At 39.7% G+C, this 16,741-nt stretch overlaps 1 protein-coding gene across 18 annotated transcripts in view; it reads left to right on the top strand.

The window, feature by feature from the left end:
- KIF1A (kinesin family member 1A) overlaps positions 1-16,741 on the top strand; it is a 2,189,582-nt gene that overhangs the window by 2,135,953 nt on the left and 36,888 nt on the right. For all 18 annotated transcript variants that reach the window (XM_044071047.1, XM_044071036.1, XM_044071035.1 and 15 more), the window contains one exon: positions 2,733-2,925. In XM_044071047.1, the coding sequence (XP_043926982.1) occupies positions 2,733-2,925 (193 nt within the window). The remainder of the gene's footprint in view (positions 1-2,732; positions 2,926-16,741) is intronic.

Genomic DNA, 16,741 nt, shown 5'->3' with positions numbered 1-16,741 from the left:
ATACACCCCTACTGTGAGCACCATGTTTCTGTGCACTGTCTGGAAAAATGGAAACTTTTGCTTACTACTACTTTGGAAAATCACTTGTATGGTATATCCAACTGATAACTCCAGTACATGGTTTCTTTCGCCACAGGCAGTATTACTAATGGATGTATATAGACAGGGGTCTACTTTGGAAATTCGAAGTTTCAAAACTTCGAACTTCATATGGTTGAAACTTCGAATGGTTTAAATGGAGATCGATGTACAGTGTTGAATGGGAAATTTACTGTTCTCTTCACTGCAGTGAGATCTAGGAGTTGGTATATTTAATTAGCGGGGGGGTTGAAGGATGCAGGGGGCTTGTCCCCCTGCATAAACGTAAAAAAAATTGCTTTTAATTTTTTTTTATTGAACTTTCGAACTTTCAACAAAACTACAATGTTATGGTCTCGACAATATGAAGTTTGAAGTTTTGAAAGTTTGAACTTTCAAAGTAAGTCCATAGACGGATATATATGAGTAAATTCATAGAGCCATACCTCTCAATCTCTCAGTGCAAGAAATGTGGACAAAGTCAAGAAGAATGGGGGGGGGCAAAGGTCCAAAAATACGAACAGAATTTAAATATTGCTTCTATAAACTTTGAAATTTGTTAGAATAACAGGTTTTGCATAATTATATATTTTCTGGAGGATATAATGCCTGAAAGTCAAATGTCTGTCATTAGCATAGTTTAGTGAATTCAGTCTTCAATGATTTGCCAGAAAACCACAAATTTTCTGAGGAACAGACCAAAAATATGAGGCAAAAATCTGGTCATTCTGCAAACATCTGCACACTTATGAGGTGTGCATAGAGCTGTTATAAATGCAAGCATCAGGTTTTGCACTGCTAATGAGGCCATGTTTTAAAAGACTAAAGAGTAACTTTATATAGTGCTAGTAGTAGAAAAGAGCTGTTTGAAAATAGTTTAAAAAACCCATGTTCCTTGTAGTTCCACTTTGAAAGGGCCCGTCTCATGTTCAGTATTAAACATTTTTAACTGATATCCATGGTAAATAATACTGAGTCATATTAATTTTTCAAAAGTATTTTCTATAAATATAAAATAACATATATTAACCATGCCATAAGCTTCCTTGTTGAAGCTGTTAATAAGCTGTATTTCACATTTTGCCCCTTTGCTCCACGTAATGAGAGGTACTGTTCCACATTTTGAAGATGGCAGATTGAGAGCTGTGGCATGTCAGCTTTGTAGGCCTGAATGCTGCTATGTTTAATTAAACATGCTATTGGTAATGATCAGCTTTTGCAGTCCCCCAGAATATATGGCTCTACTTCAGTAGACTGAAAGTTCACTTACTGGACTTTCAGTTAGCTGAGACGACGACAACTGCAGAACACCAACATCCCAGAACACCAGCTTCCCACTCCAGGTAAGTAACCGTTTGGCCATCCTGAAAAAATAGTAAAACCGAAGAAAAGTAAACCCACCCATGTGCGGGGCCTCACCCCCCCAAACCCCCCTATGTGGGGCTATGCCCCCCACCCCCTAACTAAATATACCCACTCCAAGATCGCACTACCGTGGGGGTAAGAGGCAAAGTTCAACAGGGTGGCCAAATGGTTACTTACCTGGAGTGGTAAGTCAGTGTTCTGGGATGTTGGTGTTCTATGGTCGTCGGCCTTTTCATCTCGGCTAACTAAAAGTAGACCCATATATAAATATATATATATATATATATATATATATATATATATATATATATATATATATATATATATGCGTGTGTGTGTGTGTGTGTGTGTGTGTGTGATGCTATTGGTGATGTCTGCTCTCCTGACTGGAAGGTTGTGCAGCTAATTTATGAAGAAAGAACAAGAGAGAAGGAATGCATAAATCATCCAGATATTTGCTGATGCTTCTGAGTGAGGCATATGAGCAAGGACATTCCTTATTATACATTAAAGACATTTTTGAAATAGCTGCAGATCTTTTATCTCAGCCCATTGATATCCCCAAACCTGGTTAGACTGCTGCAAATGGAAAGCAATAGTCTGTGCAGCACCAAGATGATCAGCTAAAAGGCATTTCAACACATAATGTACAAATTCACACAGCACTTGGCAGAAGTAAATGTGATTATTTAATACAAGTAAACAGAGAAATAAAAGTTTTAGTCAGTTTGCAGTGAAGAACAAAGACCAAGCTGTACCCTTCTCTAACAGCAATAGAATTTACAGCACTATAATAAGTGGGTAGCATCATGCAATAACAAGATGGTATAGTAACAACATCCTGCCTGTAAAAGAGAGTGAGAGAGAGAGAGAGAGAGACAGAGAGGAGAGAGTACGGCTTGCCTAACTTTAGTAAGTCAGACACAAGTTATTTGCAGAAACATGTTATTCTGAAAGTAGTATAGCACACTGTTCGCTGAAAGACATGGCTTATCATAACACATCCCAGCAGCGAATCACTTACAACCAACAGAATATTTTGAAAATCATACCCTCGGAGTTCAAATATAAGGCACACATTAAATTTTTAGATGAATAAGTAACTGTAAGTTACCTAGTGCATTACATTTTTTTAAGTTATACCATAATACAGATAAAGTCATTATATCTTTACATAGAAAAGTATTAATACTCTGTCCCCAGTAGTATGGAATGTAAATTCTTAAATGTATGCTTTGTAATAACAAAGTAATGACACCATGTTGTTCTGGCTCTTCCTTTTTCTACAGCCCCATTGTATCAAAGAAAGGCTATCTGAACTTCCTTGAGCCTCACACCAATGGCTGGGTAAAACGTTATGTGGTGGTTAGGCGGCCATATGTGTACATCTTCAACAGTGAGAAAGACTCTGTAGAGCGTGCCATTCTAAACTTGTCATCTGCTCAGGTGGAATACAGTGAGGACCAGCAGGCCATGTTGAAGGTAAAATATATTCATAGCAGTACATTTGGTTATCTGGGGTCACATAAAGTACTCAATTTTCAAAGTACCTTTGTTTTATGCTGTCATCACCTCTAAGACGGGGAACAGACTTCATCTTCAGTAAAGTATATTTCAGCATAGTGCATACCATTGCTTGTAGGCCTTAGTTAATGAATTCTATCTGATGGCTATGTCAGAAGTTAAACAAGCAGCACATTTTAGATGCATTCAAGGGATTATTGTTGACAGGATAAAGCCTGACAGTAATGCTGAATTGTACTTTTCCTTTAACTTGTTCTTCTTAATGCTTTTTTTTGTCCACAGGTAATCAGTGGTAGCTAACATATTTCTGATGAAGGAACTATTTGTGATGGGGTTTGTTTTATTATGTTTGCCAAACAAACCCTTCAGCTTTTCACTTGTTGAGACCTAAACCCCTTCCTGCCATCTGCTCCACCTCTTACTGTCGCTTTCAGTGCCTGTTATATCCATTCAGGGATCTTGATAAATTCAAGGCTATCTGCCCAAGTAAAACATCGAAAGCATCAAACATTCTGTTGCCTGTATGTAAGGAGCTATATTTGGTGCCTTATGAGATGTTAGCGCTTCTGAAGGGGAGTGCCTATTCAAGTGCAGCCAATCTGCTGAATGGGATTTTTTTCTTTGCTCTTCATACCTGCTGACCATCTGATCTACTGCATGCTTCAGCTTCAGCTGCAGCAGGCATCAAACAGCCACCAGAGAATTTCCTCTTAAACTCAAGCAATGTCTCTTTGTGCATGCTTTATCAGCAGTCAAGGGGTTTAAGTGGAAACTGTGCAAATGTGTCAGATCCACTGTTGATGTAATTTATAAACTGTTCTCTCCCCTTGTATAAAGACACATCCAGTATAGTCTCCAGTCTCCACCAAGGATCCTGGATGGGATGCACACCTCAGAGGCAATCTCTCTCTCCCAGAAAGAGACAAGCAGAAAATGCTTGCTCATTCCCTCCTTGGCTGCCTACTCCAGTCCCAGTGCTGCTAATCTAACCAGTGTTATTTGGGTCATAGTAAGGGCTCCGCTAAGCTAGCTAATAGAAATAAATTATACAAGGCACCATATACCACACCAATGAACAGTTCTTTCTGTTGTCACTCTTCTGCATGCTGTATCATTTCTCACAGATGATCAGCTGGAAGGTATAATGGCAGTATAATGTGTCCTAAGCTACCACTGCTACATTATCATGAGACAACGATATGTGATGTCCCAGATAGAAATCAAATGCCTTCTTTATCAGTTTATAACTTTAATGTCTTAATTTACCACTGAGAGTAAAGTCTGAATTTTTTGACAGCTGAAGTATGCTGTCATTACTGATTAATTTGAAGTATGTAGAGTTTTTGTTTTCTGACATTTCAAATTTAAAAGGGAAAAAAACTCTGCAGAGATCAAATGGATGGGGCATTCAAATGTGCATGTCTCATAACCTCAATTTATATTTTACTTTGTTAACCAGGACAGTGCACCAATGCCCATGGACCATTTTCGGAGTCAGATTTTACAAAAATAAAGCAAACCACATTAATAATCACATAAAAAGAGTACACTTTTGCATACACTGAACAAGATACTTGTAGAGTACCTCCAGGATGGCTGCATACTAATCAGCTTAATGTCAGCTCTCCCAATGTGGAAACAGAAATTGAGAGATAAGAGCCAGTGATGTTATTAGCCTGAGTGAAATTCAGTTACAAGTAAGTTGGGACATTGCCTAGATACTAGCAAAGAAGACATTTGGAGAACCTGAAAGAAAATCAGTAAGAAAAGATGAAGAGAAAAAAACTGGGAAGAACTTGAAGCTGTTCAGCAAAAAGCAGTTCAAGCTTTGGCTTTGGTAAAAAAAAGATGGCTTCCAGAAGTTTAGAGGAAATACTAAATTGAATGTACTCAGAGGTGAGTAGAATAAACAAAACAGTGAAGGACTATATCAACTCAAATAACAAAAGGCTGGAAAAAACAGAAGAAGCTTTAACTAGCTATGTGAACTCTTAAAACTGCAAAAGTCATTGGTTGAAATGAAGGAAAGGCAGGCAGTATGAGGCTTCTCAGGAAGAGATTTGTTTTTTAAATGGTAGAGTTAGAAGAAAGAGTGTGTAGAGAAAACTTGAAATTTTGTGTTCTACCAAAGAAACTGAAAAGAATAGACTGTACTGATTTCATGAAAGCACAAGTAAGCAACTGGACTAATATTCCACAGCAAGATTTGTTAATTGAAAGGCAAATGAAGTGTATGCTCCAAACACGACAAGACAATGAGAAAGCATCCAAGACCTATATTAACAAAGATACAATCATTCCAGGAGAAAGAGAAGATTCTGACAAAGCTGTGGAAGAAGGGAAAAGTAGTAAAAATTGGAAACAGCAGAGTGTTTGTGAATAAAAGAGTATTCACTGTATACCAGACAAAAAGAGAAACAAATGTATTCCAGCAATCAGGGAATGTTGACAGTCAAGTGTGAGATTCGAGCAGCTGTATCCAGGTCTCTTCAGAATATTTTCCTGGAGAATCAAAGACATTTTGGATGTAGAACAGGCTAAGGAGCAAATAAAAAAAAGCTTGTCCAACAAAAAGTGAGCTAGCACAACTACAGAGTGCTAAAGAGAAAACAATGAAGTATTTGGATAATATGCATAAGTTTATTAAGATTGCTGTTAAGGAATTATTTTTGATAACTCCAGAGCACAAAAACATTTAGCACAATTACTTAGGCAACAGAAAGTAGAAAATGTTATTGACAAACTTAAGAGAGCTTACAACAAGCACAATATCCAGCGATCTTATTAGAGGTACATTAGAGATCTTTCAAAAATGTTATGAAAATGTGTATAAAGCAGAGAAATGTAGAAATCAAGTAGCATAAGTGGAAATGTTTATGTAAGACTTAATTATGCCAAGGTTAGATGCAGCTGAAGCTCAACAACTAATAGTTGAGACAGGAGGAGATGAGATAAATATGATGATGTATGTTGCATCTGAAAGAAATTCTCCATGAAGTGATGATATTCCTATGGAAGTATGGAGGGAAGAAAGTGATAAAGATTTGGATGATTTTAGCAGCATTTTAAAACAAGGGAAAGCACCAACATATTAGAAGAAAGCTGTGATGGCTGAATTACCCAAAGATTGTAAAAACCAATCAGATTCAGCTTCATATAAACCTATTTCAGTTTTAAACCATGATTATAAAGTGTTTATGTCTATACTAGCTAAAATAATGGCAAAGGTTTTTCCAAAATTGATTGGATTAGTGTGTTTTGTGGGGGGGGGGGACAAACATTTGACAGTTTTAATGGAACAATGATGATCCAGATGAAAGCAGAAGGTAAGAAAATATCACTGGTGTTGGTGGGTCTTGATGCAGAAAGAGCATCTGACAAAGTATGCCGGGGTCTTATGAGTAGGGCAATGGAAACATTTGCATTCCCTGATACAATAATAAGGTTAATTAGAAGGATATGTGAAGGATCAAAGGCAAGTATTAAAGTGGGAGGGTCCCTCTCTCATAAGTTGTGTTTGAACAGAGGAACCAGGCAGGGTTGCCCTCTTAAACCTTTGTCATTTGTTTATATTTAAAACCATTGGGAAAGAAAATAAGGAGCTCAGAAATTCAAGGATATAATTGGAATGGTAATCAAGAAACATTGCATTTATTGGTCGATGACATTGTTTTCTACCTGATAAATCCAGAATAGGACATCTTAGTGTTGTGGAACATTTTGAAACTGTTTCAAGTCTTTTCGGAATATAAAATTGGTGAAGATAAAAATAAAAGCTATAGCAGTAAATTATATATTAACACACAAACTGGTTCAGCAATACCCATATTTATGGGGATACAATAAGCTACTTCCACAGTGGTGCAGCGGTAGCGTTGTTGCCTCACAGCAAGAGGTTCTCCTGTTCGATTCTCGGCTGGAGTGAGGGGAGTGCCTTCTGTGTGGAGTCTGCATGTCCTCCCCGCGGTTGGGTGGGCGTTTGAAAGACATGCGTAAATGGGCGTGCTTTCACTGAAGGGTGAACATCGAGCTGGCACCTTGACGTTCGTGAAAATCTACTGCCAGTCATTAGCGGACCGGAGTTCCACTGTGGCGACCCCTAACCGGGAAAAGCCGAAAGACAACAACATGGGGATACAATAAGCTGAAGTATTTATGACTATGGATTAAAAAGGCTTCTGTTATAGCAGCTAAGGACATGTAGGAAGAAACTAAACAAAAGATAATACAAAAACTGAGAAACTGGAAGCTCTTGTGTACAGATATGGATAGTAAGATGCAAACAGTGAAAATGTTTTTAGTCCCTTTATTTTTCTATACATGTTAGGCATATTTTTATCAACAGAGAAGCTGTTGACAACAATTAATAAAGAGTTGAAGGAATTTCTCTGGAAGGGAAAGAGGGCAAGAATTAAATGGGATAAGCTGATCTTAATAACCGAATAAGGTAGCTTAGGATTACCTAATTTGAAAAGATATTTTATAGCTACACAGGTAAGGCTCCTGTATAACACAAGCAAAGTTTATAATGCAAAATGTAAAGAGATGATAATGAGGCAGGGAAAGTTCAAGAAATAAGGATAGAGTGGAATTTTGGATACACATCATTTAAGAAGAATAATAACAATCATACAGAATATTATATTCAGAAAATTTTCTAAGAACTAAACCAACATGAGACTGGAGAAATGAGATTTTGCCAATAGTGATGACTGCAAGTAGGGCTACTAAAAATAGACAAGAGGGGACTAGAATTCACTGGAGAAAACTAGCAAAGGAAACATGGTACTGGGAGCAAATAACTAGAGAGGGAAATATAACAGAGTGGGATGAGGTCAAGAAGATGTTTGGACTGCTGGTTAGGGACTGCCTTCCGTATTAGGAATTAATATTAGAATGTAGGCAAAGAGAAAATGATGGGGGAATCCTAGGTGAAAGACCTGCTCTGGTAAAGTTTTTAGTTGAATCTAGAACAGAAGCTGCTTTTAAAATGGATAATTAGTATGGCGTATAAAATATTGCATAATATCTCTAATAATCAATCAGAGGATGTTAGAAAAAAATGGGAAGAGAGAGAATGGAAAATCAGTTTACAAGAGGAACAATGGGAGAACATGTGCATGGCTCCCAAGTATGCAACAAAGGCCATAAGATTTATAATTTTTGCTTGGAAGTGTTTTCATAGGTATTTTTATACCCCAAGCAGACTTCAAAGGATTTTTCCTCAGGCAGATAGCAAATACTGGAGGTGTGATGAGAAAGAAGGAGGTAATTAGGACACATGTTTTGCAAGTGTAATGAGCTGGCAGATCTTAAAAATTCTCTACAAAGTACTTTGCTAGAAATTTTGGGTGAGCTACTGGCTGTAACTAAAGAAACTATTCATTTGAGCTAAGAAACAATCTGAATTGCTAGACGTAGTAATGACGTGTTAAGTTTAATTCTGTTGGCTGCCACAAAAAAGCAATTACAAAAAAAACGGAATTCAAAAATCTAAACCAACTGAATATTGTAAAAGAGATAAAGGAACTGGAAGAGGAATCTGCAGAAAAGAGAAGAAGCAAATTATATAAAATTAAATGAAAATTATAGGAACAGTATGTGCAGAATAATATCCAGGAGGAATAATAAAGTTTTAGAATGATAGTTATAAAGAAAGAAAACTTATGTGATGTTTAATGTATGCAAATGGAAAAAAATGTTAATATGGTTTGTTTTATTTTCTATTAATGTATTTAATAAAAGTATTAAACAAGGTACTTGTAGTCATGTGCTTACTGAATGCTTAAAAAGAGTATATTATTTACAGTTTTTACAGAATTTTAGAAACCCTGGATAGTGACAATCACTTTTTAGAGGTATTTGGCAGGTAGGCTGGTGAGTAAAAGAAAAAGGGAAAATCAAAATAGGAACAGAAAGGCAAAAGATGGGCATTCTGATGTGTTCCATGTGTTACCAGAGTGAAATTATTTTAAGTATACGAAATGGAGAAAGAATAAAACATGATGGAGGCCTAGTTGAGATGAGAGGATGAACTGTAGTTGTTCAGCATCATGAAAATGAGTGGACTGATTTTATGGCAGCTGTCAACAACTTGACCTGAGAGTGAATGTTCAAGTTAATTAGGTTATGGAATTATTTTGGAAGCATTTGCAGAAAATGTATTAATCATTTTTCAAATTGGAATATAAGATTGGGAAGATAGTTGATAGATGTGAGGTTGATGTAAAAGATTCCCATCTTTGGAGAACTAAAACTGAAAAGATCTGCCCCGGGATTCATAAAGCTCGGTGCAAGGCCTGTGTTAGGCTTGCGCCGACCGTGTGGTGTGAAGATGGCACAGTAGCGCCAAATGCATATTAATGGAGGCGCGCTGCCGCCACAGTCATGTGCATAGGAAAGGAGCGCAAGTGCATCGGGCGTGTTGAAGTGCCGCACAGAGGCATGGAAATGTCAGCTGTTGACGTGCAACCTAAAATGCTTGCATATAACAATTTGAAAGCAATAGTAATCACATCTGTCAGTGTCCGTGGATACTGAAACGTATGCAAAGCATGCAAGACAGTTCCTGCGAACACAAAATGAAGAAGCAAACACAAATGCACGGTAGGGAATAATGGCTCCCTATCCCTCGAACAAATGACATTGAAAACTGTGTGCCCGTAGTCCAACGCAGTGTAGATAGTTATACCAAGTGGAAGTGAAATGCATCATGTTAGCGCGCCGCCAGTAGGTACATCCAGCCCAATGGTCAGGGTCACCTGCTGACCCATATTGTGAGGGAGAGTACACAGCTGGGCAGATGTGTCCATAACAAATCCTCGATAAATGTAAATATCTAGTGACCGTATGACAGAATTATATCCCACAACGCATGTAATAGTCACATACAATAGGTATGTCCGTATTTAACATACCATATGTGACAGGAAATAGAATAAGCATGTAAACGAAACAGAAGGGGCATATAAACTGCTACAACAATAAGGCAACATGTAGACTTAAAGGAACAGTATTATCCATAGCGCTGACTGTGGGTACGTGTTGTCCAGTACAATCGGATATGTGTCCAGAATATATCCCATCCTGGACATAGGAAAAGTTGGCATCCTACCAATGATCAGAACACTTGGCCAAAATCCGCACATCTACGGTCCAAGCTGTACATGTCAGGATGTGTCACAGTTGAACGGGTATTACCCGGGTGTACCAACCATGTCATGAAAGTTAAGTATGGGCGTGTACCTATGTGCGTGATGTATAGCATGTGGAAGGTGAAACATGCCAGGGTAGTCCACACAACCATACAGGTACCTGACATATGTAGTGTATGTAATGTGTTACCTTGACCGTGTCATGGGCCATCAACCAAAGCAGTGATGGATGGAGTGTCAGGAATATGTGTGTGGGGGGGTGGGGGTGGGTAATGGTATAATCTTCAAAGGCGAGACTGTGTCATATGCAGAATAGGTGAACTGGAGGTGTATGAGGGAGCAGCGGGTGAAGCAGAAAGAAACACAAAGAACATGTATACACATCTGCAATACAACCAGACAGGCCATACTGTAGAACACAATCCCACAAACATATGAATATTAAAATGTGCGATACAAATGTACAGAAATGTCACCGGTACATACCCACAGATTAGTCCTGATGGAACTGGCCAAATCAAATGCAACACACCTGGATGCATAATGGAATACCCAGCATCCCCTCCACAGCACACAACCCGCTCCCATACCTGAACATCCACCAAATCCAGCCATACTTGGCCTACTAGTTTGGCGTAGCCACATCTACACATAGTGACCACTACTCATATGTAGTAGGCAGTGTCACCCTAGGCAGTTTCAGGATTGCAAACTATGTATCCCTTGCATGTAAAACCCACAGCACATTTTCGTAATGCCAGAAGAATGGTCGGTATCGGTCTTGTTAAATTTTTGGATATCCCTCATGGGATAAGTAACCTGTGTAAACATTAGAATGGGTATCAAGACACGATGTCCAGTCCTGTAGGCATCTGGACACAAGTTGGAATGTGCATTATTGGTGCATGAGACTGTCTAGCCCTAGATGGTCATGCAGAACCTACTACCCAGGATCAAACACCTGCCCGTGACGCACGTGTCCTGACTCGAATAATCGAGAGAATATATTGCTCACATTCGCATAGTGGCACATAGAAATAGGGTGATGAAGGCACTGACGTAAACAGGATACCCCCTGATCCACTGTGTGAGGGACAGTTACTGTGTGGGTAGGTGTGACCAACAATGATACAATGCCAAATGTCCTGTGATTGTAGGAAATAACTATGTACCATACTGCATGTAACAGCTGCCTAAAGCGGTCACGTCAGGATAGAAAATACGTAATTCGTACAAGAAACAGACGAACAACTAAAGTGCTAAAGGTATAGGCTCACAGCTAGGAAACTAATGAATGTTCTAAGCCTGCACTGACCATGGGTATGTGTTGGCCTAAACAATCTGGTGTCCCCAGAATATATCCCAACCTGTACATATGACAATGTGTCAACCCTACCAATGGTCAGAGCATTTGCACAATAACTGGCCAGCCTCTTAATCACTCACAAAGCCAGTGACCTTTGGAGGAAAGGTGTTGAATGAGAATGACTACTTACAACAATGAAGAGTAATAGACTCATTTAACTGCAGAAAATTAGTAGTAATACGAATCTGTCAACACGTTCCAAGTTAATAGTACTAATATGGTAGAAGTATCCGTGATTGTCCCTTATTTGTCATAGCCTTGTCCCTGTCACTGTAGAAACTAGTCCCCGAGTATCACAGAGGTCCATACACATGTGTACACCAACCAAATGTCACATCTGTTGACAGGACTATTGCATACCTGTAGTGAATTTGTAACTGATGTCCAGAATAATATTCATTGTATCTATAAATTAATGAAATAGTCAAATGTGAAGGGAAACACGTGGAACCCCCCCCCCCACCTTGTATTATGTAGTGGAACAACTTCCCGCCCTATATTATGTAGCGCCGACCTAATAATGTGGTCAGAGGTGCTCAAACACCTGCATCTGTAAACACAGGTAGAATGTTAAAATCTGGACAAACTCTGTCCATGTGCTACATCTGATATTTGAACAGCACCAGGGCAGTTCTAGTCACCAGTCGGACAAGCCTAAACCAGGACCAGCACATGTACATCCTAACAATCAAACATGCGTATGTGCGAGGACTATAAGCGTAGGAGTTCTGAATATCCTTGGAGTGAATAGACATGCAACATGGGTCCAGAGCAGTAGGAAACAGGGAATGTCGGAAATGTAGTACTACAGTTTTCCCAGCAGGAGAATGGATGCCTGCTGTGTAAGGGAAGCAGTGAGGCGTATGTCAGAGTAGCTATGAACCATGGGTATACATATAAATGAGGCAGAACAACAATAGTGTAGTGGTTAGAGCATCCACCTAACGTAAAGGCATTCCCGGTTCAAGTACGACTATAGCACATATTAATTGTGTAATGAATGCCTCTGTGCTGTAAAGCCAACATTTATACATGTAAAGGTGACCGCGTGTCTTGCATGGGGCCGTTAACCAGATTCCATCAATCAAAGTGGTACTTTCATAAAGAATAAGGCACATGTAATCCCAAAGAAGTGGCAGTAAACATATGTAACTCAGAATAAGTAGATGCAAGTGCACCTGCGCGGGTGTACGCAGCTTGTAGCATAGCAAATGTATGTTGTCTTGTACAGCTGTAACTTTTATATATATAGATATATAGATAGATAGATAGATGTGTGTATAGATAAATATCCACAGACATAACAGAAATATGCAATTATATATCTATATATCTATATATATATATATATATATATATGTAATGAACACCGAATGTAATTATATATCTATATATATATATATATATATATATATATATATATATATATATGTAATGAACACCGAAAGATGAAAGCAAACATAAGGGTTGTGAGGGGAATCTAGAGCAAGTAAGGTATTATAAAGTGCTCACAGCGTATGTCAGATAAAGCTGCACAAGTGTGAGTAGAGCACCGCTATTCACACCAGAGGCAGGGTTATACCAGTGGCCATAACATCGTTGAAGTGCTACGTCAACATTATACACAGACAGAATGTAGTACATGTTGCGACCACCTGCACTTATAACCCGCAAATCGTTCATAATCCATAACACCAGGAAAGGCACGTATGTGCAAATATGAATGGATGATGCAAATATGAATGGATGGTGAGCCTGTGAATACACAAGGCGGTACAAAATGTGTGTAGGGCCCCAACACTCTGGAGAGAGCAATTTGTAAAGGTGTGTCATGGCTGCGATATCAGGTGTATAATGGCTGTTATGCGTGGTAACTCAACACGGGTGTGCTGGAGAAACTATGGATATGCGATTATGGACACAGGAGTGCTAGGGTATGTTGCGCCGGTTGCAATGGAGTGGCCCGTGGAGGTCAGCTAGTATGTAGGTGCGATTCCCAGATAGAGAGTCGTCTGCATGGAGACATGCGTGAATGGGCCTATCGTTTTCGGACGTTGTGCGTCAGGGCTGGCAGCCTGGCATGTAAAACCTAAACGCCACCCATGAGCGGAACGGAGTTCTGCTGTGACAACCCCAAACCGGGAAAAGCAGAAAGACACAACTACATGCAGACATCAATATGTTGACGTACAATCTCAGTAACACAAACACTCATTCTAGTAACATTAATAATATGAATGTGCGCAGAAACAAACACAGTAGCAGGAATAACAGGCTGCGCATACGAGTAATAGGTCGAATGACACTGTATCACATCACACTTATCAGCGGCACTGCAGACATGAAAAACGTGCAACATCTGTCCGCTGTATAACATGCAGTATACTGATCACAAGTTCACCGGAGTGAGGTGTCGGTGTCATAATGACTAAGGCAATAGTATGCTGTTGAAGCAGAGATAAAAGCCAATACACATGTGTAAGTGTCTATGTCCGGGAAATGTATAGGTTAACGGACACACAGATGTATATATAGATAAAAACGTATATATATATATATATATATATATATATATATATATATATATATATATATATTTATATACACATATACATTTATACAGAGATATATATATATATATATATATATATATATATATATATATATACACACACACACACACACACGCAAAGATATACTACAGATATATATACACAAACAACAGGTATTTATATATACACATACACACAAAACAAATATATATATGTCATTGTAGATATACACATGTACATAGCTAGGTTACTTTACAGCAATTAGGGGTATGTGACTGGGAGGTCCAATAAATAAACGTTGTACCCCCCACACCGTCCAGCTAGGCCAGTCAGACATACAGATAGGCAATAAAGATTACTACACTGCTGCTGTTCAAAACACTGGCAGGAAAGTAGCAGTGGGAGAGATCTGCAAGGTCTACACTTTAAACATGGATAATGGTGTCCCTTGCGGGATCCCAAAAAGTCAGTGTATGTGTCAACCTGTTGTCATCGATGCGAGCAGGATGTAGGTGTACATGAAACAATAGGTTGTGCAAGTGTGATAATACATGGGTTGACAAAACGTACGACATGTGTCCCAAGACGGGGAGAGTGGGCAATGTGTCCCGAGATGGGGAAAGTGGGCAATGTGTAGGGGTGTGCTCATACCCCAGCTGCGCTCACTGTAAGTATATGTCATGAGTGCTGTAGAGGGGTGCCAGGTAGGTGGACCATGGGTATGCAATAATGGGCTTAAGTGTGCAGGTGCTGGTTGGCAGAGATGTAGTAGGCCCGCCCAGTGGAAGTCATTAATATTCCTATGTGGGCATAGCAGACGCCTATACATCCCAAACCTGAAGAGCACATCTACCGGATAGTCTGTAAATCATCAGGGGAATACATAGAGACCAAATCAGTGCCATGTACCCGATTAGCATGGACATCCATAGTTCTGAATCAGAATGTAACAAAGTCCAAATAAACACTTTCAGAACTAGTGATATTAGGTGGATAGGTGGTGGAATACAGGTAATGACAGATGACAACATGTATGAGTCACAAATGGCATGTACCTCGACAAACGTGAATTAATACATATGCTCTGTGACTGTCAATGTGTCTGGTTAATAGAACCAGTCGTCTAAATGTGTCCCACAGGGTGTTATGCAGTGGTCCTGATACAGTGTTCATTCACCCCCATTGGTATGTGAGGTCTGCTAGTGATGGAAAGTGCATAATTTGATGACCACCTCAGGTAGATGATAGCATAATAGATGAGGTTCCACACCCGTACGCCTTTGAGTGACACACCCGTCTGGGCAGTTGTGTCCTACAAAATGAATGTTATGGCACATGGCCTGTGAGTTCGGGAAAGGAGGCCATATATTGTGTGTAGTGGTGTCAGAAATTAATTTGTTGTATCAGAAACAGCTACATGTAATAGGAAACAGTATTTGCAATTATAATGCTACAAGAATAACCTTAATGTATGCAAACCGTGGAAGTAGGCAGTTTACAACTGGCTGTGGGTATGTGTTGCCTTGACACATGTGATAGCTCTACATATAGGATCTATAGGGCCGCCGCCATTCTGAATGGCCAAAGTGGGACCTGCTCTGTAGAAATGTCAGACGTACCAGGGCAGAACATACCTACAGCCATGCACAGTACAGCAATATACATATCAGCAGAAATCAAAGCGTAATCTAGCAGCTGTAAAGTTGCTTATGCTACTACATATAACATATCGACGTGTCAGGTATACAAGACCTGTAACACGTAACCACTACAGACACATAGAATATGAGAATGTCCCCTAATCACGACAGTTGCAATGGCTAGAGTATCATCACATGACATATGCCTAATGAGGGACTGTCCCATGCAAAGTGGGAAAGGTGTTATTCCTACAGTCTCCCGTTGTGCAGTCTGAAAGGTGGAAAATGTACAGTAGGCATGCGGTAGCATGACTCGCCGGACAGCTGCGTTAACAAAATCATATTCACATGTCAACATTGCAGAGTATCAGTTCCCATGTATCAGGCAAATGGGAGCAGATCGTATGAGGAACACGCATATAATATGATTACGTCACTGGACAGGCTGCCGAGTCCGTACAGTCGAACGCCTGCCGTCACCAAATGGTTAGACATACCCGATACTGTAGTCATGTAGTCTGATGTAATACGCATCACAAGGGATTGCACACACCCAGCGTGAGTGACAAATGTAAGCAGAAATTTTGGTGAGCGAGCGGCTGTAAGCGTGTTTGTCTACCAGTATGCCAGTAGTGCACTGTCAAAGAAATGTGGAGTCTAAACAGGTACAAGGTGCTGTAACCAGAGATCAGCAGTGCTTAACACTGTGCAAACCCACACACAACTGCTCCCACCTGCTGGAATGTGTCTTACCCAGTCCGTATCCAAAGGTGTCGGTCTGTCCGCAAACAAAGAACCGCCCTATTCACGTGTTGGTAGCAGTACCCTGCGCACATAGCTCATGTGAATTAACAATAGACCATGGCATATGTACAGACAATAGACCACACACACACCATGCAGCGCAGTCATCCAACAGTATAGCAATGTACTGGCAGATATGTCCGGACCACTGGTGTATGCATGCCTGGCCGTCCTGTGTGTCAGTGTGTGAGCATGCCCAATATGACTGTTACACATGTTGTCAACCGACATTACCATCATACCATCATGTGTGTGAGC

The sequence above is a fragment of the Protopterus annectens genome, chromosome 5.part0, assembly GCF_019279795.1.
Source record: "Protopterus annectens isolate FY-2018-M chromosome 5.part0, PAN1.0, whole genome shotgun sequence".
In the NCBI taxonomy this organism is placed as follows: domain Eukaryota; kingdom Metazoa; phylum Chordata; order Ceratodontiformes; family Protopteridae; genus Protopterus; species Protopterus annectens.
This window is presented reverse-complemented; position numbering and strand designations above follow the sequence as displayed.